The sequence below is a fragment of the Elephas maximus genome, chromosome 11, assembly GCF_024166365.1.
Source record: "Elephas maximus indicus isolate mEleMax1 chromosome 11, mEleMax1 primary haplotype, whole genome shotgun sequence".
NCBI lineage: Eukaryota > Metazoa > Chordata > Mammalia > Proboscidea > Elephantidae > Elephas > Elephas maximus.
In genome coordinates this window covers 91,702,220-91,726,611 of record NC_064829.1, presented here as the reverse complement: position 1 = coordinate 91,726,611, position 24,392 = coordinate 91,702,220, and the positions used below count along the sequence as shown (strand labels likewise).

The 24,392-nt window shown below is 49.8% G+C and overlaps 1 protein-coding gene across 2 annotated transcripts in view; it reads left to right on the top strand.

Annotated features, from left to right (window-relative positions):
* Positions 1–374: 374 nt before the first annotated feature.
* The window catches only part of BRSK1 (BR serine/threonine kinase 1), a 28,123-nt gene continuing 4,105 nt past the window's right edge, over positions 375–24,392 (top strand). The window contains exons 1-18 of one of the 2 annotated variants that reach the window (XM_049900204.1): positions 375–850; positions 2,943–3,037; positions 3,125–3,210; positions 5,717–5,857; positions 9,713–9,829; positions 9,911–9,944; positions 10,024–10,092; positions 14,575–14,721; positions 15,246–15,277; positions 15,688–15,858; positions 17,468–17,565; positions 18,092–18,251; positions 18,470–18,530; positions 19,211–19,580; positions 19,970–20,018; positions 20,114–20,237; positions 21,472–21,670; positions 24,156–24,245. In XM_049900204.1, coding sequence (XP_049756161.1) covers positions 715–850; positions 2,943–3,037; positions 3,125–3,210; positions 5,717–5,857; positions 9,713–9,829; positions 9,911–9,944; positions 10,024–10,092; positions 14,575–14,721; positions 15,246–15,277; positions 15,688–15,858; positions 17,468–17,565; positions 18,092–18,251; positions 18,470–18,530; positions 19,211–19,580; positions 19,970–20,018; positions 20,114–20,237; positions 21,472–21,670; positions 24,156–24,245 — 2,179 coding nt within the window. In that variant the 5' untranslated portion in view covers positions 375–714. Of the gene's footprint in view, positions 851–2,942; positions 3,038–3,124; positions 3,215–5,716; positions 5,858–9,712; positions 9,830–9,910; positions 9,945–10,023; positions 10,093–14,574; positions 14,722–15,245; positions 15,278–15,687; positions 15,859–17,467; positions 17,566–18,091; positions 18,252–18,469; positions 18,531–19,210; positions 19,581–19,969; positions 20,019–20,113; positions 20,238–21,471; positions 21,671–24,155; positions 24,246–24,392 lie in introns of those variants that run through there. The other variant, XM_049900205.1, reaches the window with a different exon arrangement.

The following is a 24,392-nucleotide window of genomic DNA, read 5'->3' as shown; positions in this document are numbered from 1 at the left end:
CCATTTCTCCTCATCTCTGTCTCCACGTTCCCCCTCCCCATGTCAGTCTCCACCTCTCTGTGTGTGTCTCCATCTCTGCCCCATCTGTCTCCGTATCGCTCTCTCCATCCTTCCCTCCATCCTCTCTTCCTGCATCCCTCCATCCTCCGCTCCTGCATCCTTCCGTGTATGCTCCACCCCATCCTCCCTCGAGCTCTGAGGCCCGCCCCCTGCCCAGCTCCCCCCCCCCCGGAAAGGGTTAACTTTGGGGAAGGGCCCGGAGTCCCCGGATGGTGATGTCAGCGTGCCGGAGAGAAAGGACGAGGTGGCGGGGGGAGGCGGAGAGGAGGAGGAGGCGGAGGAGAGAGGGCGCGTGGGGGGGCGGGGGGGACCTCGGCCCGCAGCATCCGCCGGCCCGCACCTCGGACCCCCCCGGCGGGGGGAGGCGCAGGCAGGGGGGGCCCCGCCGGGGACGGGCTGGGGAGGGGGGGCCGCGCAGCCCCCCCGGGCCAGGCTGACTCCCGGGGCCTGACCCCCCCGGGCCAGCCCCCCCTCCCCCAGCTCCGCGGCCCGCCGGCGGGGGGGGCCCAGCCCAGCCCCCTGGGGACCCCCGGAGAGGTGGGGAACAGCCGGGGGGGCCGGGACGGAGCTGTCGCCGGCCCCCACCGGAGGAACGGGGCGACAGGACGCAGGGGGGGCGGCCGGGGGACCGGTCGGGCCGGGACCAAGGGCACCATGTCGTCTGGGGCCAAGGAGGGGGGCGGGGGCTCCCCCGCCTATCACCTCCCCCACCCGCACCCACACCCACCCCAGCACGCCCAATATGTGGGCCCCTATCGGCTGGAGAAGACACTGGGCAAAGGACAGACAGGTGAGCCAGGCGGAAGGGGACACCTGGGGCGGCAGTGGGGGATGGGGGCTCAGACCCCGGGGGGGCCCTTGGAGAAGGGTTTTAGGATCCAGACTCCTGGATCCCCAGGATGGAGGGGGCTGGGGACCAGGACTTCTGGGTCTGAGGGAGGAGGGGCTGGAGTCTTGAGCCCCTGAGTCTGAGGAAGGAGTGGGCTGGGGACCTGGACACTTGTGTCTGAAGGAGGAGGGTGCTGGGGGCCTGGACTCCTGGGTCTGAGGGAAGAGGGCCTAGCATCTTGAACTCCTGGGTCTGAGGGAGGAGGGGCTGAGATCTTGAACTCCTGGGTCTGAGGGAGGAGGGCCTGGGGTCCTGGAGTTCTGGAGTTCTGGGGGCTAAGGTGAGGAGGCGGCTGGGGGCTCTGATTCCTGTGTCTGAGGAATGAGGAGGCTGGGGGCCCAAATACTTCCACCCCATTGGGGCAGAGGGTGGAGGGGCTCAGGACCGTGGGTGGGGAGAGAGGCCAGCCTGCAGGCATGGGGACGGGGTGGCCTCGGAGCCAGGCTTTTGCTGCAGTGCGGCCGGCCGGCCAGCTGTAGGCTGAGGCGGACTTGCGGGTGGAGGAAGCCTCCAGCACCGTCTGCTGGGCTGGGGGGCCTCTCACTCTCCCAGGAGAGAGATGGGGTGATGGGAGTGAGGCAGGGGCAGTGGGACTTCCACATTCTGGCAATACGTGGGAACTAAGAAGTGGGGTTGTAGAGGGGGAGTGTAAGAAGCAAGACCCCTGGGAGTAGCTGTGGGAACAGGCTCATTCTCCGCTGCCTCTAGACCAGGGCCGCTGGCTGCAGTCTCCTTCCTGCCAGATGGGTGGGGTGCCAGGAGGATGCTGAGCACCTGTGTCCTAGCAGTCAGTCCAGGGATGGGCCCAGGGCCTCAGATGGAGCTGAGGGCCAGAGCCTGCGGGAGGAATAGGAGAGGGTCAGCTGCCAGATCCTCGTGGTAGGCAAGGGTAGGTGCTGGGGACCTGAGTCCTGGGGTCCTAATAGAGGAAGGGGAGCTCTGGTGGTGTAGTGGTAAAAGCTCAGCTGCTAACCAAAAGGTCAGCAGTTAGAATCCACCAGCAGCTCCTTGGAAACCCTATGGGGCAGTTCTACTCTGTCCTATAGGGTTGCAGTGAGTCAGAATCGACAGCAATGGGTTTGGGTTTTTGCAGGGAGGAAGGGGCTGGGGGCCAGATTGCTGTATCTGAGAGAAGAGAAACTGGGGACTGTAGTCGTTCTTTTGGGGATAAGGAGGGGGCTGGGGTGCTGGGCTCCTGTGTATGAGGGAGGAGGGGCTGCGGGCCCAGAGTCCTGGGTTTGAGGGAAGAGGGGCTGGAGGCCTGGACTCCTAGGTCTGAGGGAGGAGAGGCTGGGGGCCCAGAGTCTTGGTCTGAGAGAGGAGGGGATACAGATACTGGACTCCTGGGTCCTAAGGAGAAGAGGGGGCTGGGGTCCTGTAGTCGTGGTTCTTGGGGTCAGGACAGGGCTGATGGCCTGGAGTCCTAGGTCATCGCCTTGAGGTGTGTACGTTCCCACCTATTAAAAGAAGATTAGAGAAGGAGGCCAAGGGGTCACGGTTTGAGAGTATGTGCAGTATGGTTGGAGGAGGGGGCAAAACTGGAAGACATGGAGTCTCCTGAAGAGAAGTTTGAAGGGTCGAGAATTTCAGGAACTGATGAGAGGGAGAGAAGTTTGAAGCAGGCAGATTGAAGGAGACAACGCTGTGGAGGAGACACCAGGAGGAAACAAGTTGCAGAGAGATGAAATTAAGCAGGACTCGAGAATATAATGGGGGAGGCCAACTTGAGGGACATAGAATTGGGGAGAGAATCAAGAGGTGGCCAGAGGAGGAGACAGGCATTTGGGCAGAGAGACAATCAGAAGGAACAGAATTGGGAGCAGGGAGGGAAGGGATTGTGTTTTGTGGGGATGGTGACTGTTGACGTCCCTCTTGGAGTTCAGGTTAGGATGATTCAGCCCACTGTTAAACAGCCTGCAGGGGAAGGAGGAGGGAAGATGGTGGGGAAGGGGAAACTAATGACAGCCACTCATTTTCAATCCTATTCCTCTAGGGCTGGTGAAACTAGGGGTGCATTGTATCACGGGCCAGAAAGTTGCCATCAAGATCGTGAATCGGGAGAAGTTGTCGGAGTCGGTGCTGATGAAGGTATGTGTGTGTGGTGCGGATCCTTTGGGGCTGGAAGGCAGGGAGAGAGGTCACACTGACCTCTATTCCTGTGCCCCCCTTCCCCAGGTGGAGCGGGAGATCGCCATTCTAAAGCTCATTGAACACCCACATGTCCTCAAACTCCACGATGTCTACGAGAACAAGAAATATTTGTAGGTATTTATAGACACCCAGCCCTCCCCATCCTTCCTCCCCAATTGCTAGGGTGGGACCTTTCTGGGAGAAAGGCCTAGAGGGGCCTGGAGAAGCTTGAGCTCTCCTGGCTGAGTCACTGAAAGCCAAATCTGTTCCCTACTGCACCCCTGTACCCACCAGTATATACCCACACGCCTCCTTCTTCCTATATAGACTCTGGACATGGTGCACCTCAGCAACAGGGCAGCCAGATGTGAGCCATCCTGAGTGGGTTAATAGAGGCCATCTTCTCCTTTGTCTCCAGCCCCAGTCCCTCATCCAACTGCATTGCAAGGGACACCTCTATCCCCATGAAATCTTTAGATACCCCAAGTCAGACCCTGCTTGATAAGGGCAGATGTGCCCTGGTTGCTAAGACAAATGTTCTCTGGATGCTAAGGCTCCTGCTCCTCCCCCAACATAACTCTGGGATGCTCTAGCTGGACACCCCAACAATGGGCCTCCTGAAGAGTTCTGGGTGTGTATCTCAAAGTCAGTCACCCCCCAGGAAGGATGGGGGTGAGGTCCAGCTGTCCAGACTCCAGAGAATGGACCTTTGTCTGGACTCTGGGGACCCAAGGGACAGCTGGGCTGGCCAGTGGGAGAGGGGACAGCCCTCCTGCCCCCACCACCCAGTCCCCAGGAGGGACTGACTCCATCTCCTATAGGATGCGTTGCGGTTTCCGCAGGCAGGAAGTAGCCTCAGGTGCTGATGGGAGTTGTAGTTTTCAGGATTCCCCTGGTGCAGCACCACTTTGTCCCCAAGAGGTGCAGCTATCACTACAACCCTACAGTCCATGGGACATCCCATGGAAGTTTGTGCTCCATAGAGGACTTCCTTCCATGGCTGGATGGGAACTGAGATCTCAGCCTTCCAGAAGCTCATAGATATTGAGCTTTTGTGTCCCCGTAGCTGACGGGAATTAATTTTAACCTCCTGCTGCCTGATGGGATTTGTAGTCTTGAGTATCAAGGTAACTGATGGGAATTGGGAGTCTTTATGTCCCAGAGGTCCGATGGGTGTTGGGAGTTTTTGACTTCCCAGGGGTTGATGGGAGTTGGGAGTTTTTACTTTGTTCTACTTTGTTTTGTTGTAGTGAAAATATACAGGACAAAATATTTGCTGATACAAGTTGTACGCTTACAATTCAGTGACATTGATTAAATTTTTCATGTTGTGCCACCATTATCGTTATACTTTAGGGAGCTGAGAGTTTTCAATCTCCCAGAGGCTGATGGGAGTTTTTTTTTAATGTCCCAGGGGCTGATAAGAGTTGTAGTTTTTGCCTCACAGAAGTTAACTTAGTTTGGTGCACACTGCAATTGTTACTGTCCAAGAATTGATGACAATTTTAGCTTCTTCATTCCAGAGGCTTGGCTTCCCAGGGGCTGATGGGAGTAGTTATCAGTTAATCAGTTGCTATCAAGTCGATTCTGACTCATGGTGACCCCACGTGTGTCACAGTAGAACGATGCTCCGTAGGGTTTTCAATGGCTGAGTTTTCAGAAGTAGATCACCAGGTCTTTCTTCCGAGGTACTTCTGGGTGGACTCGAACATCCGTCCTTTCAGTTTGCAGCCAAGAGCTAACCAGGGACTCTTCAAATGGGAGAAGCCTATGAAAATTGGGGTCTCTAACCTTCAGGTGCTAATGGAGTTTCCTTACCTCCTGAGGGAAAATAGGAGTCAAAGTGTTGAACCCTCAAAAGTTGACATGGGAGTCTTTGTTACCCAGGGCCTGATGGGAATTGAATTTCGGCTTCCCAGAGGCTGATAGGAATTGAAGTCTTTACCTCCCAGGGACTGATGTGAGTTGTAGTCTTTACCTCACAGAAGTTGAATTGGCACACACTGCATGCAAATGTGAGTCCCTAGGTATGCTTAGCTGCTAACCAAAAGGTTGGAGGTTCAAGACCATCGAGAGGTGCTTCAGAAGAAAGGTCTAGTGATCTGCTTCTGAAGGGTCACAGCTGTTGCATACCCTATGGAGCATAGTTCTACTCCGACACACATGGGGTCACCATGAATTGGAATCGACTTGACAGCAACTGATTTATTGGTTTGGCAAATGTCATTACCTGAGAATAGATTAAAATTCCATCATTTACAGCCCAGAAGCTGTTGGGAATTAGAAGCTTGGTTTGCCCGAGGCTGATAAGGACAAGGGGTCTTTATTTCCCAGAGACCTATGAGAATTGGGGTCTCTGACTCCCACATGCTAATGAAATTGCCTTATCTCCTGAGGACAACTAGAAGTCAAATTCGTGACCCCCTGAAGTTGACATAGGAGACTTCCTCCCAGGGACTCGTGGGAATGGGAGACTCTTCCTCCCAGGGACTCATGGGAATGAACATTCTCGGCTTCCAGGGGCCAATGGGAGTTGAGGACTTGGGCTGGGGTGGGGGCTGATGGAAGTGGGAGACCAGGCCCATTGGTCCCCCAACATGGCCCCTTCCAGCCCTCTGCCCCCTCTGTACCACCCAGGTATCTGGTTCTGGAGCACGTCTCTGGGGGTGAGTTGTTCGACTACCTAGTAAAAAAGGGGAGACTGACCCCCAAGGAGGCCCGGAAGTTCTTCCGTCAGATCGTGTCAGCGCTGGACTTCTGCCATAGCTATTCCATCTGGTGAGGGAGCAGCTTGAGAGGGAGGTAGGGGTAGGGGGGCTGAGGGCTACCCAGAGGGCAGGGCCTGGGGTCATATGGCATGCTGAAGGGAGGAGAGTACAATGCAGCCACATACAAATCTTTTGCTCCCCCCCCCTTTTTTTAAATTTAATTGAGAGGTAGCTCACATACCGTAAAATTTAGGAGCCCTGGTGGTGCAACAGTTAAGCCCTGGGCTGCTAACCAAAAGTTTGGTGGTTCAAAACTACCCAGCAGCTTCTCAGGAGAAAGACTTGGGGATCTGCTCCAGTAAAGATTACAGCCTAGAAAACGTTATGGGGCAGTTCTACTCTGTCATACAGGGTCTCTATGAGTTGGAATCGACTCAATGTCACCAAACAACACCGACATAAAATTTGCTCCTTTAAAGTATACAATTCAGTGGTTTTTAATATAGTCACAGAGTTGTGCCCACATCACCACTATCTAATTTTAGAACATTGTCATCACCCCAAAAAGAAACCCTGTGCCCAGTGGCAACCACTAATCTGTTTTCAGCCTCTATGGATTTGCCTACTCTGATATTTCATACAAATGAAATCATATGATCCATGGCCTTTTAGACTGGTTTCTTTCATTTTGTTTCATGTTGTAGCATGTTTAAGAATTTCCTTCCTTTTCATGGCTAAATAATATTTTATCATATGGATAGACCACATTTTGTTTATTCACTTATCTGTTGATGGGTTTTTGGCAAATTGTGAAAAGTGCTGCTGTGGACATTCATGTACAAGTTTTTGGGTGGGACACATTTTCAGTTATCTTGGGTAGATACCTAGGAGTGGAATTGTTGGGTCATATGGTAACTCTATGTTTAACCTTTTAAGGGCTCGCCAGGCTGTTTTCCACAACAGATGTACCATTTTACATTCCCACCAGCAGTGCATGAGAATTCCAGTCTCTCCACATTCTCACCAACCGCTGTCATTATTTTTTTTACTGTAGCCATCCTAAAAAACACAACCAAACCCAACCCAGTTGCTGTTGAGTCAATTCTAACTCATGGTGACCCCGTGTGTGTCAGAGTATAACTGTTCTCCATTGAGTTTTCAATGGCTGTGATCTTTCAGAAGTAGATCACCAGGCCTTTTTTCTGAGGCACTTTGGCTGGAGTTGAACTGTGGACACATGCGAAATGGTATCTCATGTGGTTTTGACTTGCATATCCCTAATGACTAATGACTTTGAGCATCTTTTCATGTCTTTATTAGCCATTTGTATATCTTCTTTGGGGAAATAGCTATTTGGATGCTTTGCCCATTTTTTAATTGAGTTATTTATCTTTTTATTATTGAGTTATAAGAGTTCTTCCTATATTCTAGGAGCAAGTCATTATCGAATATATGTTTTGCGAGTATTTCCTCCCAGTGGGTGATGTGCTTTTACATTTTCATGGCAATGTCTTGTGAAAAACAAAAGTTTTTAATTTTGATAGGCTCCAATTTGTTGATTTTTTTCCTTTTATATAGTTCATGCTTTTTCTGTCCCATTAAGAAATCTTTGCCCAACCCAAGGTCACTAAGATTTTCTCTATGTTTTCTTTTAGAAGTTGTATAGTTTTAGTGGCACAGTGGTTAAGTGCTCAGCTGCTAACCAAAAGGTTGGTGGTTCAAACCTACTAGCCACTCTGTGGGAGAAAGATGTAGCAGTCTGCTTCCATAAAGATTACAGCCTACGAAACCCTATGAGGCAGTTCTACTCTGTCCTATAGGGTCACTATGAGTCAGAATTGACTCGACGGCAATAGGTTTTTTTTGGTTTGTTTTTTGTTTTTTGTAATTTTAGCTCTTATGATTAGATCTGTGACTCATTTCAAGTTAATTTTTGTATCTGGTTTGAAGTAAGGGTTGAGGTTCATATTTTTTGTATATGAATGTCCATATAAAAAGATGATCTTTTTTCATTGAAGTGTCTTTAGTACCAAAAACAAGGTATTAAATATACATCATCTTAAGGAAGTCCTGGGTGGCACAGTTAAGTACTCAACTACTAGCTGAAAGGTTGGTAGTTTGAACTCACTCAGAGGTGCCTTGGAAGACAGGCCTGTGAGTGATGTGCTTCTGAAAGTTTACAGCCTTGAAAACTCTATGGAACAGTTCTACTCTGCACTCATGGGGTCACCATGAGTCCAAATCACTGCCTTATTAACAGCAGGAGTCCCCTAGGTGGGGCAAATGGTTATGGACTCAGCTACTAGCTGAAAGGTTGGCAGTGCAAACCCACCCAGAGGCTCCTTGGAAGATAGGCCTGGCAATCTGCTTCTAGAAGATCAGTGAAAACCTTATGGAGTACAGTTCTAAGCTGACACACATGGAGTCGCCATGAATTGGAATTGACTCCAGTGCAACTAACAACTCTTGATGGAATTGTCGAAACCCTGACATTAAAAACACTGACGTCCAGGGGGCAATGTTTTAAATATTTAACAACATGCTCCAGTTACTAACCACTCCAAGCAGAATCCTAGAGCCCTACTCAACCTCCACCCCACCCCATACATTAACCCTAACATCTTAAGGAGTTTGACTCCAGGGGGTGAGAGAGTTCTATGGGAAGGACCAGGGTAGCTGGGACAGTGATGCCCCTGGGGTGACAGTTTTTTTACTATTCAGCATGGTAATAGTTCAGTCTTTCAAGAGCCAGCTCACTATCAGCCCTACTTACCTCAAAACAACTCATTTTATACAAAGTCAAATATTTGTGAATAAGAATCATAGGATGTCTGGGATTTGCTAGAAAATAAGCCCGTAGAGGAAAGAGAGAGTATGTCGGGGTATGGACGAGATGAGATTGGCCCTGAGTTGGTAATAGGTGAAGCTAGTGGGGGGTAGGCACATGAAGGTTCCTTATACTCTTCAACTATTGGATGTGTTTGAAATGGTCTATAATCAACAGTTTCCAAAAATGCATTGCAGCACTTTTCACTACAACCAAAAAGTGGAAACAACCAAAATGTCCATGAATCAATGAACAGATAAACAAAATACTATACATACATACAATGGGATATTGTTGTTGTTGTGTCGATTTTGACTCATAGCAATCCCGTGTGACAGAGGAGAACTGCCCCACAGGGTTTTCTAGGCTTTACTCTTTACAGGAGCGGATCACCAGGTCTTTCTCTTGCAGAGCCACCGGGTGGGTAAAAACTGCCAACCTTTCGGTTACCAGACCATTGCTTAACTGTGCCACCAGGGAAGTCCCATGGCGTACCACAACATGGACGAACCTTGGAAGACATTATGCTGAGCAAAATGAGTCAGTTGCAGAAGGAAAAATACTGTATGATCTCACGTATATGAAATAAGCAAATGTATAGAGACCAAATCTTATTCATGGCTACCATGATTGGGACAGAGGGAAAGAGAGAGGGAGTTTTTGCTTGGGAGGCACTGAGTTTACGTGAGTGGTGGAATAATTAGGATAAAGATGGGTAGGGGTTGTGCAACATGAAGAATGTAATAATGTCATTGAATTGTGCATGTAGACACTGGAATAGGTGAATTTTTGCGGTGTTGTAATTGAGAATATATTCAGCAGAAGATACACCAATTCAACAAGTTCTACGTGTACAGTTCGGTGACACTGATTACATTCTTCAAGTTGTGCAACCATTCTCACCCTCCTTTTCCAAATTGTTCCTCCCACATTTACATAAACTCATATACTGGCAAATGTTTTGATGTGTATGTTTGGACCACAATAAAACAAAACAGAACAAAAAAGTTTCCCAAAATGTCCTGCTCTGAGAGATAGTCAGTGGAGTTCAGGTCTCAGTGGGGGAGACAGAGACCTGAGCCCGCTCCACTTTCTCAGCCACAGAGACCTGAAGCCTGAGAACCTACTCCTGGATGAGAAAAACAACATCCGCATCGCTGACTTCGGTATGGCCTCCCTGCAGGTGGGGGACAGCCTCCTGGAGACCAGTTGTGGGTAAGTAGGGGACCAGCCCCCTGAATCCTCGGGGAGGGGTTTGGAAGCCACCTGGAGGCTCATACCACCTCTCTCCCTCAGGTCCCCCCATTATGCGTGTCCAGAGGTGATTAAGGTGAGTGAAGGGCAAGTGGAGTGGAGAGAGGAGAGTGATGGGAGACATCAGCGCTGTGACAGGTTCTTCTCGCTTCCAGGGGGAAAAGTATGATGGGCGGCGGGCAGACATGTGGAGCTGTGGAGTCATCCTCTTTGCCCTGCTTGTGGTAAGGAGCCCTTCACCTTTGCCATCCTGTTTCTGGAATAATCCCACCTGGGTGAAGTACCACCCCCATCACCACCAGTTGCCATAGAGCTGACTCCAACTGATGGCACCCCCATGCATGTCAGAGCAGAACTACACTCCATAGTTTTGAATGGCTGATTTTTTGGAAGTAGATCGCCAAGACTTTCTCCCAGGGTGACTGTGGGTGGATTTGAATCACCCAACCTTTAGGTTAGCAGGCAAGCACTTAACCATTTGCGCCACCTAGGGACTCTGACCCAGATCCCCCCGCAAAAACAAACCAGTTGCCATCAAGTCAGTTCCAACTCATGGCAACCCCATGTATGTCAAAGTGGAACTGCTCCATAGGGTTTTCAAAGCTGTGACCTTTCTGAAGCAAATCTCCAGGTTTTTCTTCTGAGGTGCCTCTGGGTAAACTCTAGCCTCCAACCTTTTGATTAGCAGATGAGTGCGTTAACCATTTACACCACCCAGGGAGTCCATCTATCTCTTTTCACTGCTGTTTCCTCATTGCATGCATTCCCACCTCTCCCGTGTGATACAGTTGATTCCGTTATTCCCAGTCCTTATGGTCTGTAAAGTTGTAGTGAATACTGAATCATTGCTCCTAGGGGAAATACGCAGTGATACTCCTGCAAGCCTCTGCTCACAACCTTTTTATCAACGGATCAGTACACAACCTTGTTCTACATGTGTTTCTGTTTAAAGGCAGTTTATTTAACATATATTGTTGCTTCTCTAACGTAACTTGTGCCTGAATGAGGGTTATCTAACACGTGTATTTTTCTCTGTAAGATGCATCACAGCCTTCTTGAGCTTAAAGACACTAGACAGCACCCCAGCCTACAATTGGGGGCCATTTTTGACAGGAAATTACCAAGAAAAAGCACAAAAAAGCAAAAAACTAAATAAAACCCAAAAACCAAACCCAATGTCATTCACTCATAGTGACTCCGTGTGTTACAGACTAGAACTGCCCCATAGAGTTTCCAAGGAGCGTGTGGTGGATTTGAACTGCTGGCCTTTTGCTTAGCAGCCATAAACACTTAACCACTACACTACCAGGGCTTCCAGCACTAAATAGACCACGAAAAGGACACTTGTTTGCAGAACGAGAGCTGAAACAAGGCACAGCATCGCTTTGTTCAACCTCAGTGGTGGATGTGCAAATTACGTGACAAATTTTTTGCTGCCCTGCTCATATCCACGAGTGACTGCTAAAGTACCCTGGGTATTGGTTTTGCAGTTGCAATTGAGTTTTAGTAAGTAAGCAAATTGACAAATTAGGAATTCACGAGTGAGGAGGATCAACTGTATATCCATTTATGTACGTATTGTCTGTCCTCTCCACTACAGTGTATGTTCTAGTAATTTAACAACTGTTGCAACCTAGGTCTCTGGGTGATGCAAACGGTTTGCATTAGGCTGGTAACCAAAAGGTTGGCAGTTCAAACCCACCCAGCGATACTGCAGAAGAAACAGGCCTGGTGATCTGCTTCCACAAAGATTACAGCCAAGAAAACCCTATGGAGCAGTTCTATTCTGTAACACATGGGGTCTCCTAAGTCACAAATCAACAATAAAAACAAACGTTGCACCTTAATGGAGCCCCCCACCCCTTCCCACCCGGCAGCATGTGGAAAGCTGCTGCAGCTCCCCAGGCAGCCAGAAGAGGGCGCGCCAGGACCCTTGTGCACACATAGACTGTCCCTGGCTGTTGGGCCCTGGCCACTAGAGGGGTGTAGCTTAAAGCTCCCCTTTGGAGTTATTCCAGGAGGGAACCATAAGGGGCGAAGGGGGCAGGGGGGTGATTGTTAAGAGTTCCAAGAGGCAAATTTCCACTAGGGCAGGGATCTGGTTTCATCTGCAGCTCCATCTCTAGTGGCTAGAACAAAACCTAGGATACGGCAGGGATGCCTTCAGTTGCTGAGTAACAGCTAAGGCCTATACTGTATAGTACTTATTATGCACTAGGCAAAGTCAGTCTCTGGGTGGCGCAAATGGTTAAGTGCTCGGCTACCAACCAAAAGGCCTGGCAATCTACTTCCAAAAAGTCACTGCCATTGAAAACCCTGTGGAACACTGTTCTACTCGGACACACATGGGATCCCCATGAGTCAGAAGCAACGGGATGGCAACTGGTTTGTTTGTTTGTTTGTTTTTTTATGTGCTAGCCACTCTATTAAGGAGCCCTGGTGGTGCAGTGCTTAAGTGTTTGGCTGCTAACTGAAAGGTTGGTGGTTTAAACCCACCAGTCACTCTGCGGGAGAAAGATATGGCAGTCTGCGTCAGTAAAGATCACTGCCTTGGAAACCCTATAAGGCAGGTCTCCTCTGTCCTACAGAGTCACTATGAATTGGAATTGATTCAAGAGCGATGGGTTTTAGGCACTGTATTAAGTCATTTAACCCTGATGCAGTCCTGTGAGGTGGGTAGTTTTTACCCCTTGCCGTTTTCAGAGAAATGGCGTGACTTGCCCAAGGTCACACAGCTATGAGCGGTAAAGCCTAGATTCTAAACAAGGCAGCCGGCATCCATGCTCTTAACGACTGTGTTTACTGCCCCTCTGCAAATGCCTAAAGCCCTACTTGGTCTGCTGTTGCCTATTTCTCAATCACTTCATTCTGGCCACAGGACCCTTGCACATGCTGTTCACCCTTCCTCAAAAGGTTGCTTGCTATTCCTCCCCACCCAGATTTCCACAGGTCTCAGGTCTCGTCTCAAATGTCAACTGCCCAGAGAGGCCACATTCAATTACTCTATCATTATATAGCTTTTTGTTTGCTTGCTTAAGGAGCCCTGGTGGTACAGTGATTAAACGCTCGGCTGCTAACTATAGGTCTGCAGTTCAAACCCACCAGCTGCTCTGCAGGAGAAAAACGTGGCTGTCTGCTTTCATAGATTACAGCCTTGGAAACCCTATGGGGCAGTTCTTCTCTGTCACATGGGGTCACTATGAGTCAGAATTGACTTGTCAGCAATGAACTACGTGCTTATCAGCTCTCCTCAACAATGAGATGCTCACCCATTTGTTGAAAGAATGAATGATTACTGCTCCCAGACTGGTCTGGGGAGAAGCCTGTTTTTAAGCTACACTCTCCCAACTAGTGACCCCAACTTCTTAAGCACTGACCATTGTTTTCTTGCTAGTTACCATCAAGTTGATTCTGACTCATTGTAACCCTATGTGTTGCAGAGTAGAACTGTGCTCCATAGGGTTTTTTTTTTCCAATAGCTTCTACATGTACAATTTAGTGACAGTGATTAAATTAGAGTTGTGCAACCATTCTCACCCTCGTTTGAGTTGTTCCTCCCTCATTAACATAAATTCACTGCCCTTGGGATTCCTGTCTAATCTTTTGAGTCGCTGTTGTCAATTTGATCCCACATAGATAGTTCTTAAAAGAACATAATGATCAAGGAAGGACTTTTTTACTAATTAAACTATTGTTTGGTTTTAAGATGATGTCCGGGGATATTTTTGGCTTAAGATTTAGAGATTATCTGAGGGCAATAGTTTCTAGTTTCAAGGGTTCATCCATCCTCCGTAGCTCTCAAAAAGTCTAGAGTCCATGAGAATTTGAATTTCTATTTCGAATTTTCTCCCTTTTGATCAGAATTCTAAAGAATCCTTGATCAAAATGTTCAGTAATGGTAGGGGGCACCATCCAGTTCTTCTGGTCTCATGGCAAAGGAGGCAGTTGTTCATGGAGGCAATTAACCACACATTCTATTTCCTCCTCCTAGTCCTGACTCTTCTTTCTCTGCTGCACCAGGTAAATAGGGAACAATTGTGTGTCTTAGATGACACTCCATAGGGTTTTAAAGGCTGTGACCTTTTGGAAGCAGATTGCCAGGCCTTTCCGCTAGTAGTCGAGCACTTAACCATTTGCACCACCCAGGGACTCTTAAGCACTGACATTAGACTGCCACATATGAGCTTGAGCAAATTATTGAGCCACTCAGTGCCTTAGTTTCCCCATATGTAACATGGGTGTAATAATTGTTTCCTCCCTCCTGGCAGTGCACATTGGTGGTGTTGGGTGCCTCCAAGTGGCTTCTGACTCATAGTGACCCTATGACGTAGTAGAACTGCCCCATAGGGTTTTCTAGGCTATAAGAGATGGACTGATATTGGCTGCAACAATAGGCTCAAACATAGCAATGATTGTGATTGCACAGGACTGGGTAGCTTTCTGTTGTACATAGGGTCGCTATGAGTAGGAACCGACTTGAGGGCACCTAACAACAACGCAATCTTTACTAGAGCAGATCACTTGATCTTTTTTCCCATGAGCCGCTGGGTAGGTTCCAACCGCCGACCTTTTGGTTAGCAGCTGAGCATTTAACCACTGTGCCACCAGGGTTCCTTGGTGATGAGGATGAATGGTGTGTGTGTGTGTAGCCTCTCGCCAAGCAAATCGAAAGCTTTGTGTAAAGGGTCGTGGATCTTTCTGCCTAGGGGGCTCTGCCCTTTGATGACGACAACCTCCGCCAGCTGCTGGAGAAGGTGAAACGGGGCGTCTTCCACATGCCCCACTTCATCCCTCCAGACTGCCAGAGCCTCCTGAGGGGCATGATCGAGGTGGAGCCAGAGAAGAGGCTCAGTGTGAGTTGGGGCAAAGGAGACGGGATGGGGGGGAACAGTGGGTGGTTAGGACAGAACACTCTGGGGAGTTGTGACGTGGCTTTCCAAGACCTCCCTGTCAGTCACTGGGGTGAGGGTAAGGGGGGGTCGCTGGCTGATGCGCAACTCAGGGTCCAGAAAAATCTAGCACTCCAAACTGGGGCGGAGGGTGCAGAAGCTTGGACCAGGGAGCCCCGGGCCGAGGGAAGACGCATGCAGCGACCGGTCTTCCGAGGAGGCTCGGAGCGGGGAGACGAGTGAGATGGCACTGCGCATGTGGGAAACCGTACCGAGAGCGGCGCGGGGCACTGATCCGGAGTACTCGGACCGCGCGTGCGCAGAGCAATGCGCTAAACTGCCTCTAGGGGGAGACATGATACCTCACCCTTTACCTGATTGGGAGCACAGTTAGAGTCCTCAGACCTCACCCCGCTCAAATTTGATTGTGCGCCTACTGTGTGCATACTATCTCACTTCTGCTTCTCAACCACCCACCCCCTTCACAGCTGGAGCAAATTCAGAAACATCCCTGGTACCTGTGAGTATGAGGGAACTGGACAGCTGGGGCCCTGGGGAGGAAGGGGTAAGAGCCCAGATATCAAGAGCCCCAAAGCAGAAGCGGGTGGGATGCCGAGGTTCCAGTTCCGAAGATAAGCTAGGAACTCCGGCTTCTGGGTCCTAGGGGAAGAGGGCACAGATGGAGAAGGGGCCAGGGGAGGAGAGGGATGAGGATTCCTGCATCCAAGGGAAGGAGGGGGCAGGGAGTATGAGTACCAAAGTCTGAGGGGCTGGAGCCTCATGGGTCTGACGGAGGAGGGCTCTGGGAGCCCGGACTCCTGGGTTCCAAGAGAGGCGCAGGCTGGGTTCTGGGACGCCTGAGTCTCGGGTAAAGAATAGGACTCAAGTCCTTGGTGCCCGGTCTCCGTTGATGTTTCTCCCCTTCCCCAGGGGCGGGAAACACGAGCCAGACCCCTGCCTGGAGCCAGCCCCGGGCCGCCGGGTAGCAATGAGGAGCCTTCCGTCCAATGGAGAGCTGGACCCCGACGTCCTGGAGAGCATGGCGTCACTGGGCTGCTTCAGGGACCGCGAGCGGCTACACCGTGAGCTGCGGAGCGAGGAGTAAGACCCCACCCCGCCCCCTCCCGCGGTGCCCACGTGGGCCGAGCTGCTGTAGCTCCCGGGCAACCTGCGGAGGTGGCGCAGACTGGCCCTGGCCTTAGCTTCCAGGCCGCTACCTGGGACGTGGCTAATATTTCCCGCTTGGAGTTGTTCGTGGAGGAAACCAGAGGGAGCATCAGGGGAAAGAGAAACGACGGTGAGACAGTATCTGTAGATGCCGAGACCGAGATACAAAGGCAGCCTGAGAAATAAAATAATAATATATAGTGCTCATATAACAGCTTTTAAGGAGCCCTGGTGGCGCAACAGTTAAGCCCTCGGCTGCAAACCGAAAGGTCGGTGTTTCGAACCCACCAGCCACTCTGAGAGAAAGATATGGCAGTCTATTTTCGGTAGAAAACCTAGAAAATCCTATGAGGCAGTTTACTCTTGTCCTGTAGCATCGCTGTGAGTCAGAATCGATTCAACAGCACATAACAACAGTAATAATAACTGGTCTTTATGGAGGGTCATTGTGACCCAAGTACTGAGGTATGTAGTCTCCTGTCCCCATGAGATCTTACAGCCTATTGGTCAGGCTGGGGTTCAGATCCCACCTCTACCACTCACCAGCCATGTGACCTTGGTCAAATTGCTTGGTACCCTCATCGAAAAATGTGCATAATAATATCAGCAACTTCATAGGGTTGTTAAGAGAAATTAAATAAATTAATCCACCGAAAGCATTTAGACAGAGGTTCCCAGACAGAGAGGGAGAAAACTGTAGAACAAAAAATCATATTCACAAAAAAGACCAGATTTACTGGTCTAACAGAAACCAGAGAAACCCCCAAGACTATGGCCCTAAGAAACACTTCTGACCTGAAGCTAAAGCCAGAGACCATCTTTCAGCCAAACCTAGACCAAAAAAACCAAACCCCGTTGCTGTCGAGTCAATTCCAACTCATAGCGACCCTGTAAAACCCAAACCAAACCAGAGTAAAACTGCCCCATAGGGTTTCCAAGGAGCGGCTGGTGGATTCAAACTGCCATCCTTTTGGTTTGCAGCCTGAGATCTGAGACACTCAACCACCAGGGCTCTAAAACCTAGACAGCACATAAAATAAACAGTAACACCCAAGAGGAACGTGTTCCTTAGAACGACCAATTGTACGAGATCAAAAGGACAACATTTGCCCCAAAGCAAAGAGGAGAAGGCAGGAAGGGGTAGAAAATCCAGACTAAAGGAAGTGAGCAACCAAGGGTGAAAATAGGGAGAGTGCTGACGCACTGAGGGGAACACAGCCAGTGTCATGAAACACTTTATGTACAAACTATCAAACGGGAAATGAATTTGCTCTGTAAACTTTCACCTAAAACACAATAAAAAAATTATTTAAAAAAAAAACATTTAGAATGGTACTTTAGTAGCAAGTGCTCAAATTTAAGTATTATTATTGAGTAAAACAAGACTGAAGTGTACACTGAGACAAAGAAAATCAAGAAATGGATACCTATAAAAATGGAACAATAGACATTGTGTGGGACAGAGCCCTAGAGAGTCACAGCAGCTGAGAGGGGGAGAGACCTCCTCTAAGCACTGACCTCTTACTTCAATCCTCCATCTTAGGGAGAACCAAGAAAAGATGATATATTATCTGCTTTTGGATCGGAAGGAGCGGTATCCCAGCTGTGAGGATCAGGACTTGCCTCCCCGGAATGATGTTGGTGAGAAGGCAGAGCTGGGGGACCAGACACCTGCGTCCTGAGAGGGGAATTGGCTGGGAGCCCAGACTCCAGATTTCTTTAGGGAGGAAGGTGCTACAAGCCCTGGGCTTCTGGGCTTTAGATTCCTGGGACCTGACTTGGCACCCTGGTGGGACAGTGGTTAAGCGCTTAGCTGCTCACTGGAAGGTTAGCGCTTCAAACCCACCATCTACCCCTCCAGAGGAAGTTGTGGCATTCTGTTCCCGTAAACATTAAAAAAAAAATTACAGCCTAGGAAACCCTATGGGGCAGTTCTGCTCTGTCCTGTAGAGTCACTATGAGTCAAAATCAACTCGATGGCACACAACAATAGGACCTGACTTGCTCTATGACCTTTGCCCAAACCCCTCTCCACTCTGGCCCTCAGTTTCCCCACCCTGAGTTTTCCCACTTTTCCTTACATGCAGTTTACGAGGCAGCTGTGTAAGTGCCGTGTACAGCTGAGCCAATCCATCTTTTGATTGAGTTGAAACCCTCATCCCTTTAGACCCACCCCGGAAACGTGTGGACTCCCCCATGCTGAGCCGTCATGGGAAGCGACGGCCAGAACGGAAGTCCATGGAGGTCCTGAGCATCACTGATGCAGGGGGTGGTGGATCCCCTGTGCCCACTCGACGAGCCTTGGAGATGGCCCAGCACAGCCAGAGGTGGGAACCCCTGTGCCCTCCGGGAGAATCCACAATCCCCAGGTGTAGCAGGAGATCAGGGTTCTAGCCCTAGCTCTACCTCAGATGTGCTAGGTAGTTGGGACCAGTCACTTCCCTTCTCCGGGCCTCATTTCGTTGTCTGGAAGGGATGTGGAAGTGTGAGAATGTCTGAACCTTTTGAAACCTTCTCACCTGATTTTTTTTTTTTTTTAAATCAGATCCCGCAGTGTCAGTGGAGCATCCACCGGTCTGTCCTCCAGTCCACTAAGCAGCCCAAGGGTAAGGCCAGGTTCCCATTGGAATTAAGGAAGGGTAAGCACTCTGCTGCTAACCAAAAGGTTGACAGTTTGAGTTCACCCAGGGGTGCCTCAGAAGAAAGGCCTGATGATCTACTTCCGAGGGAAAAAATGAGCCATCGAAAACCCTATGTAGCACATAGTTCTATTCTAACACAAACATGGGGTCACCATGAGTCGGAAACAACTCTACAGCAACTGGTTTTTTAAGTGAGTGAAGACACCAAAGCAAAGATTGAGAAGCAGAAAGTATAGTTCCCATGCGACCTTGATATTTTGCCTCTTTCTCCCTAAAAGTTTTTTTGCTCCCTAAAGGGCCAAAGACCCAAGGCCTCATATGACTATTCGAGTCCATCGGCTCCATATACCTCCCCCATAGGACTGAATTTTCAGAGTGTCTGAAGGGTTCATTTATTCATTTAACAAAAGTTAACTGAACGACCCCTGTGTAGCAGTCACTGTGCTCAAATCAGGCCAAGGTTATAGCAGTGAGCATGACAGAAAAAGTCCCTGCACTCCTAATGGGGGGGGGGCGGGCGGTAGGGATTAGTTGGACTACAAGTCCCAGCGTGTATGGGGGCACCCTCCGTGAATTTGTCCAACTGCGGCTCCTAGAGCCTTCTGGTAGTTGCAGTCCAGTCTCACTTCGGCCCTCTTTTGCAGAGTCCCGTTTTTTCCTTCTCACCGGAACCTGGCGCTGGAGATGAGGCCCGGGGCGGGGGCTCCCCGACTTCCAAAACACAAACGCTGCCTTCTCGGGGCCCCAGGGGTGGGGGCGCCGGGGAGCAGCCCCCGCCCCCCAGTGCCCGCTCCACACCCCTGCCTGGTCCCCCAGGCTCCCCACGTTCCTCTGGGGGGACCCCCTTGCACTCTCCTCTGCACACGCCCCGGGCCAGCCCGACTGGGACCCCGGGGACAACACCGCCCCCCAGCCCGGGTGGTGGCGTTGGGGGAGCCGCCTGGAGGAGTCGTCTCAACTCTATCCGCAACAGCTTCTTGGGCTCCCCTCGCTTTCACCGGCGCAAGATGCAGGGTATGGGGAGTTCTGAGGGCGTGCGAGGGGAGGCTGGGTCCTGGACATCTGGGTCCCCAGGGAGAAAGGGGTTGGGAGCCTGGATTACCGGGGTTGTAAGAGAACGGGTTTGGAAGCCAAGATTCAGGTGTTGGGGGGGGGGCTCTAACTGCGCTGGGTCATCTTCCCATTGGCCCAGGGTTTCTAGTCCCCGCCCCCAAAGGGGGTGGCCTAGTCAGAGGTGGTGCCCTTGGAAGCAATACCATCACATAGGGTGCCTTTTGGGATTTAGCTACTAGGAGGTGAATAGACACTGGGGCCTTGAACCCCTGGGAGGAGGCCTGGATGCTGGATGCTGGGATGATGGGCAAGTGTTGACCACACCCTCTCTTTCCTCCCCCCCCACCCAGTCCCCACCGCGGAGGAGATGTCCAGTTTGACACCAGAGTCCTCTCCAGAGTGAGTCCCACATGGAAGGGAAGAGTGGGGTGAAGGAGGGATCTGTTCTTTCAGCCCCCTCTTGGCCCTGCTCCAACTATCCCCTTCCCCCACAGGCTGGCAAAACGCTCCTGGTTCGGGAACTTCATCTCCCTGGACAAAGAAGAACAAATATTCCTCGTGCTAAAGGACAAACCTCTCAGCAGCATCAAAGCGGACATTGTCCATGCCTTCTTGTCGGTGAGGGGCATGAGTCCCCATTGACCCAGAACTACAAATCCCAGCAGCCCCTGGGGGGAGGGGTCTACCACCTTACTCCTAGCCTAGCTTCCTCATGGAGCATCATGGGATTTATAGTTTTCCAGTCAGAGTTGGATTTGGTCTGTGTGGGAGCAGGGAGGCAGGAAAGGTTTATTATGCCCTGGGGCCTGGAAGTGGTGAAGTAGGATACTGAATTCCAATTCCCCAGATATCATGTCCCCAAGGATTGCTGAGTAGCACTGGTTATAGAGTCCTAGCACCCTGTGGAGGTGGGATTCCGTTGCTCAACCATTTCTTTGATACCCTGTTTCCAGTAGGGCAGAGAGAATTACACCAGATCTGAGGTTGGCAGAAGGAACTACATTTCCCAGGAGCCTTTAGGGCTGCCCTCTGGCAGTCCTGTGGTTCTTTCCTCTAGGGGCTGATGAGACTTGTGATTTCTGAGACAGACATGGATATAGTAGGTGTTTATTGGGGAGCCCCTGGGTGGTAAGGAGCTCTGGTGGTGCAAGGGTTAAGTGCTCGAATGGTAACTGAAAAATTAGCAGTTCAAACTCACCCAGCAGCTCCTTGGTAGAAAGGCCTGGCAGTCTGCTCCAGTAAAGATTACAGCCTTGGAAACCCTATGGGGCAGCTCTGCTCTGTCACATGAGGTCGCCATGAGTCAAAATCAATTCGATGGCACCTAACAACAACCCTGAGTCGTGCAAATGGTTAATGCACTCTGCTGCTAACCAAAAGGTTGGAGGTTTGAGTCCACTGAGAGGTGTCTTGGAAGAAAAATCTGGTGATCTACTTCCTAAAGATCACAGCCATTGAAAACTGTATGGAGCACATTACTACTCTGAGACACATGAAGTTACCATAAGTATGAGTCGACTCAACGGCAACTGGTTTTTAGGGTTTGTGGAGAGAAGGAAAAGTTTGTTTCATGTGGGTCTGGAGCTTGGGGTTGGTTCTAGAGTCCTAGCATCCCACAGAGGTAGGATTTAGTTGCTCAGCCATTTCTCTTATACCCTGTTTCCAGTAGGGTAGAGAAAATTACAAGACCCAGCAGGCAATGGGGCCTCCTCCCACTGCCTTTTCTGCTATTCTCCCCCCTCCCACCCCCACCAATGGCTGAAGGGACTTGTAGTTCCTTGGGCAGAGGTGAGTGTAGAATAGGGGGTCAGGTCACTGGAATCACCCAATCCTGTGTTCTCACCTTCCTCAGATCCCCAGCCTGAGTCACAGCGTGCTGTCACAGACCAGCTTCAGGGCCGAGTACAAGGCCAGTGGTGGCCCTTCCGTCTTCCAGAAGCCTGTCCGCTTCCAGGTGGACATCAGCTCCTCTGAGGGTCCAGAGCCTTCCCCCAGGCGGGATGGCAGTGGTGGTGGTTGCATCTACTCCGTCACCTTCACTCTCATCTCTGGTGAGTCTTCCTTGACTAGATTGCCTCTACCCAGTGTTGGGGACTGTCTTAGTTACCTAGTGCTGCTAAAACAAGTAGTACAAGTGGGTAGCTTTAACAGACAGTAATTTGCTTTCTCAATTAGGAGGCTAGCAGTCCGAGTACAGGGCATTGGCTCTAGGGAAAGGGTTTTTCTCTGTCTGCTCTGGGGGAAGGTCCTTGTCTCTTTTCAGCTTCTGTTGCTAGATTCTTTGGCAATCCTGTGGTATATATCTCCCCTTCCATTTGTGCTTGCTTGCTTGCTTGCTTAATCTGCTCTTTTATATCTCAAAAAAGATTGACTTAAGACACATCCTATACTAATACTATCTCATTAATATAACAAAGCAGCCCCATTCCCAGATGGTTTTATAACCACAGGTATAGGGCTTAGGATTTACATGTTTTTTGGGGACACAGTTCAATTCATAACACCTTCTTAAGCACTGTTTAAGGAATTTCTTCCCCCTTCTCTCACCAGCATTTAACGGGTATTTATGATGTGCCAAGTGTTTGGCGTGCATTTTTTCTTTTAAGTTTCACAGTGTAATCACCCTTTTTTACAGAGGGGAAAACTGGGCCCTAGAGAGGCAAATTGGCTAGAACAGAGTCACACTGCAAACTGTAGCAGAGCAGGGGCTCAATCTATGCCTTCTGAATCTCAGCCCAGAGCTCTTCCTACTACTTTAAGATTGGGACAGAGAAGACATGGCACAGAGCTGTAAAATCTCATTCAGGCACCCAGAGCAGACACCACCAATCGATTCCAGCACTTTTTCCACTGAGCTCAGCTGTAGCCTCAGACACTAACTCCAGGGAGCCACAGCCAATCAAGAGTTGGCACAAGCGATGAAAACCACAGAAACACCTTGTTTTCAATTTTACTTGGTTCCTGATAGCGAGAGTTTGGATAATTAGGGATACTTCTGTTTGCTATCCTTGTTACTGATCTTAATATGTCACAGCTGGAAGATATACTTGCTCCAAGTGTTTCTAAACCAGAAGGCAGTGGACCCCGGGGTGTTACATCACCACAATAAATTGTCTTTTTTTTTTTCTCCCCTTTAAAGACGAAGATGCCCAACCTTCTCAATTTTAAGGTTTTTTTTTCTTGCATCAATTTTTCTTATATTTTTAACTCAACATGGTCTAAAGGAGCCCTGGTGGCACAGTGGTTAACCACTTGGCTGCTAAACGAAAGGTCGGCAATTTGAAGCCACTGGCAGCTCCATGGGAGAACCTCAATGGGGCAGTTCTACTCTGTCCTATAGGGTGGCTGTGAGTCAGAACCAACTCGACAGCAGTGGGTTTAGTTTGTTTGGTTAGATCATGGTCTAATCCAGAAACTAAAAAGGAATAGTATCTGTTTACATGCAAAATGACATGTATTTTTATTTTAAGTTGAACCTATCAGAGTTTGATGGTTTTATTAGATTTCTGTGGCTGTCATAACCAAGTATGGGTGGTTTAAAACAACAGAAATTTATTCTCTCATAGTTCTGGAAGCCAGAAGTCCAAATTCACAGTGCTGACAGGGCCATGGTCTCTTGGAAGGCTCTAGGAGAAAATCCTTCCTTGCTTCTCCCAGCTGCTGGTAGCCCCAGGTGTTCCTTGGTATCTTAGTTATCTAGTGCTGCTATAACAGAAACACCACAATGGGTGGCTTTAATGAGCAGAAATTTATTTTCTCACAGTTTAGGAGGCTGGAAGTCCAAACACAGGGCACCAGCTCTAGAGGAAGGGTTTTTCTCTGTCTGCTGTGGAGGAAGGTCCTTGTCTCTTTTCAGCTTCTATTGCAAGATTCTTTGGCAATCCTGTGGTATATATCTTCCCCTCCATTTGTGCTTGCTTGCTTAATCTGCTCTTTTATATCTCAAAAGAGATTGATTTAAGACACACCTTATACTGTTTTACTAATGCAACAAGGAAGCCCCATTCCCAAATGGGATTATACCCACAGATATAGGGGTAAGGATTTACAACACATATTTTGAGGGGACACAAGTCAATCCGTAACACTTGGCCTGTGGCAGCATCATTCCAATGTCTGCATCTGTTTTCTCAGGGCCACCTTCCCTCCATGTGTGTCTGTGCCTGCCCTCTTCTTATGAGCACACCAGTCATACTGGATTAGGATCTAACCTACTCCATTATGACCTCATGTTAACTAACTATATCTGCAAAGACCCTCTTTCCAAAAAGAGGTCATGTTCACAGGTACCAGGGGTTAGGACATCAACATATCTTTTGGGGACACATGTTATCAACCTGTGATGGTGTTCCAAAAATAGCAACATAGAGTCCCATTTATAAGCCCTGGATTTGTCCCTTCCCCAACACAGGGGAACATTGGGACCCGGAAGAGGAAAGTCACTGGCTTCTTAGATGGTCTCAGTTCCACAGGTGGGAGGAGTCTTCCTGCCGCCATCCCCCAATCAGCCTGTCTCCCTGCCCTCTCACCCTGCAGGTCCCAGCCGTCGTTTCAAGCGTGTGGTGGAGACCATCCAGGCACAGCTGCTAAGCACTCACGACCAGCCCTCCGTGCAGGCCCTAGCAGGTGGGTGGCAGTGGCTGTGGGCAGCGTCTCTCTCTCCTGTCCTGTGCGTGCAGGAATGCTTCCGGGAGTGCTGCCTCTCCATGACCAGGTCCTCCAGGGTTTTGCTTTAGGGCGAGGTTTCTGCTAGGGGAAGCCAGGCAGGCCCAC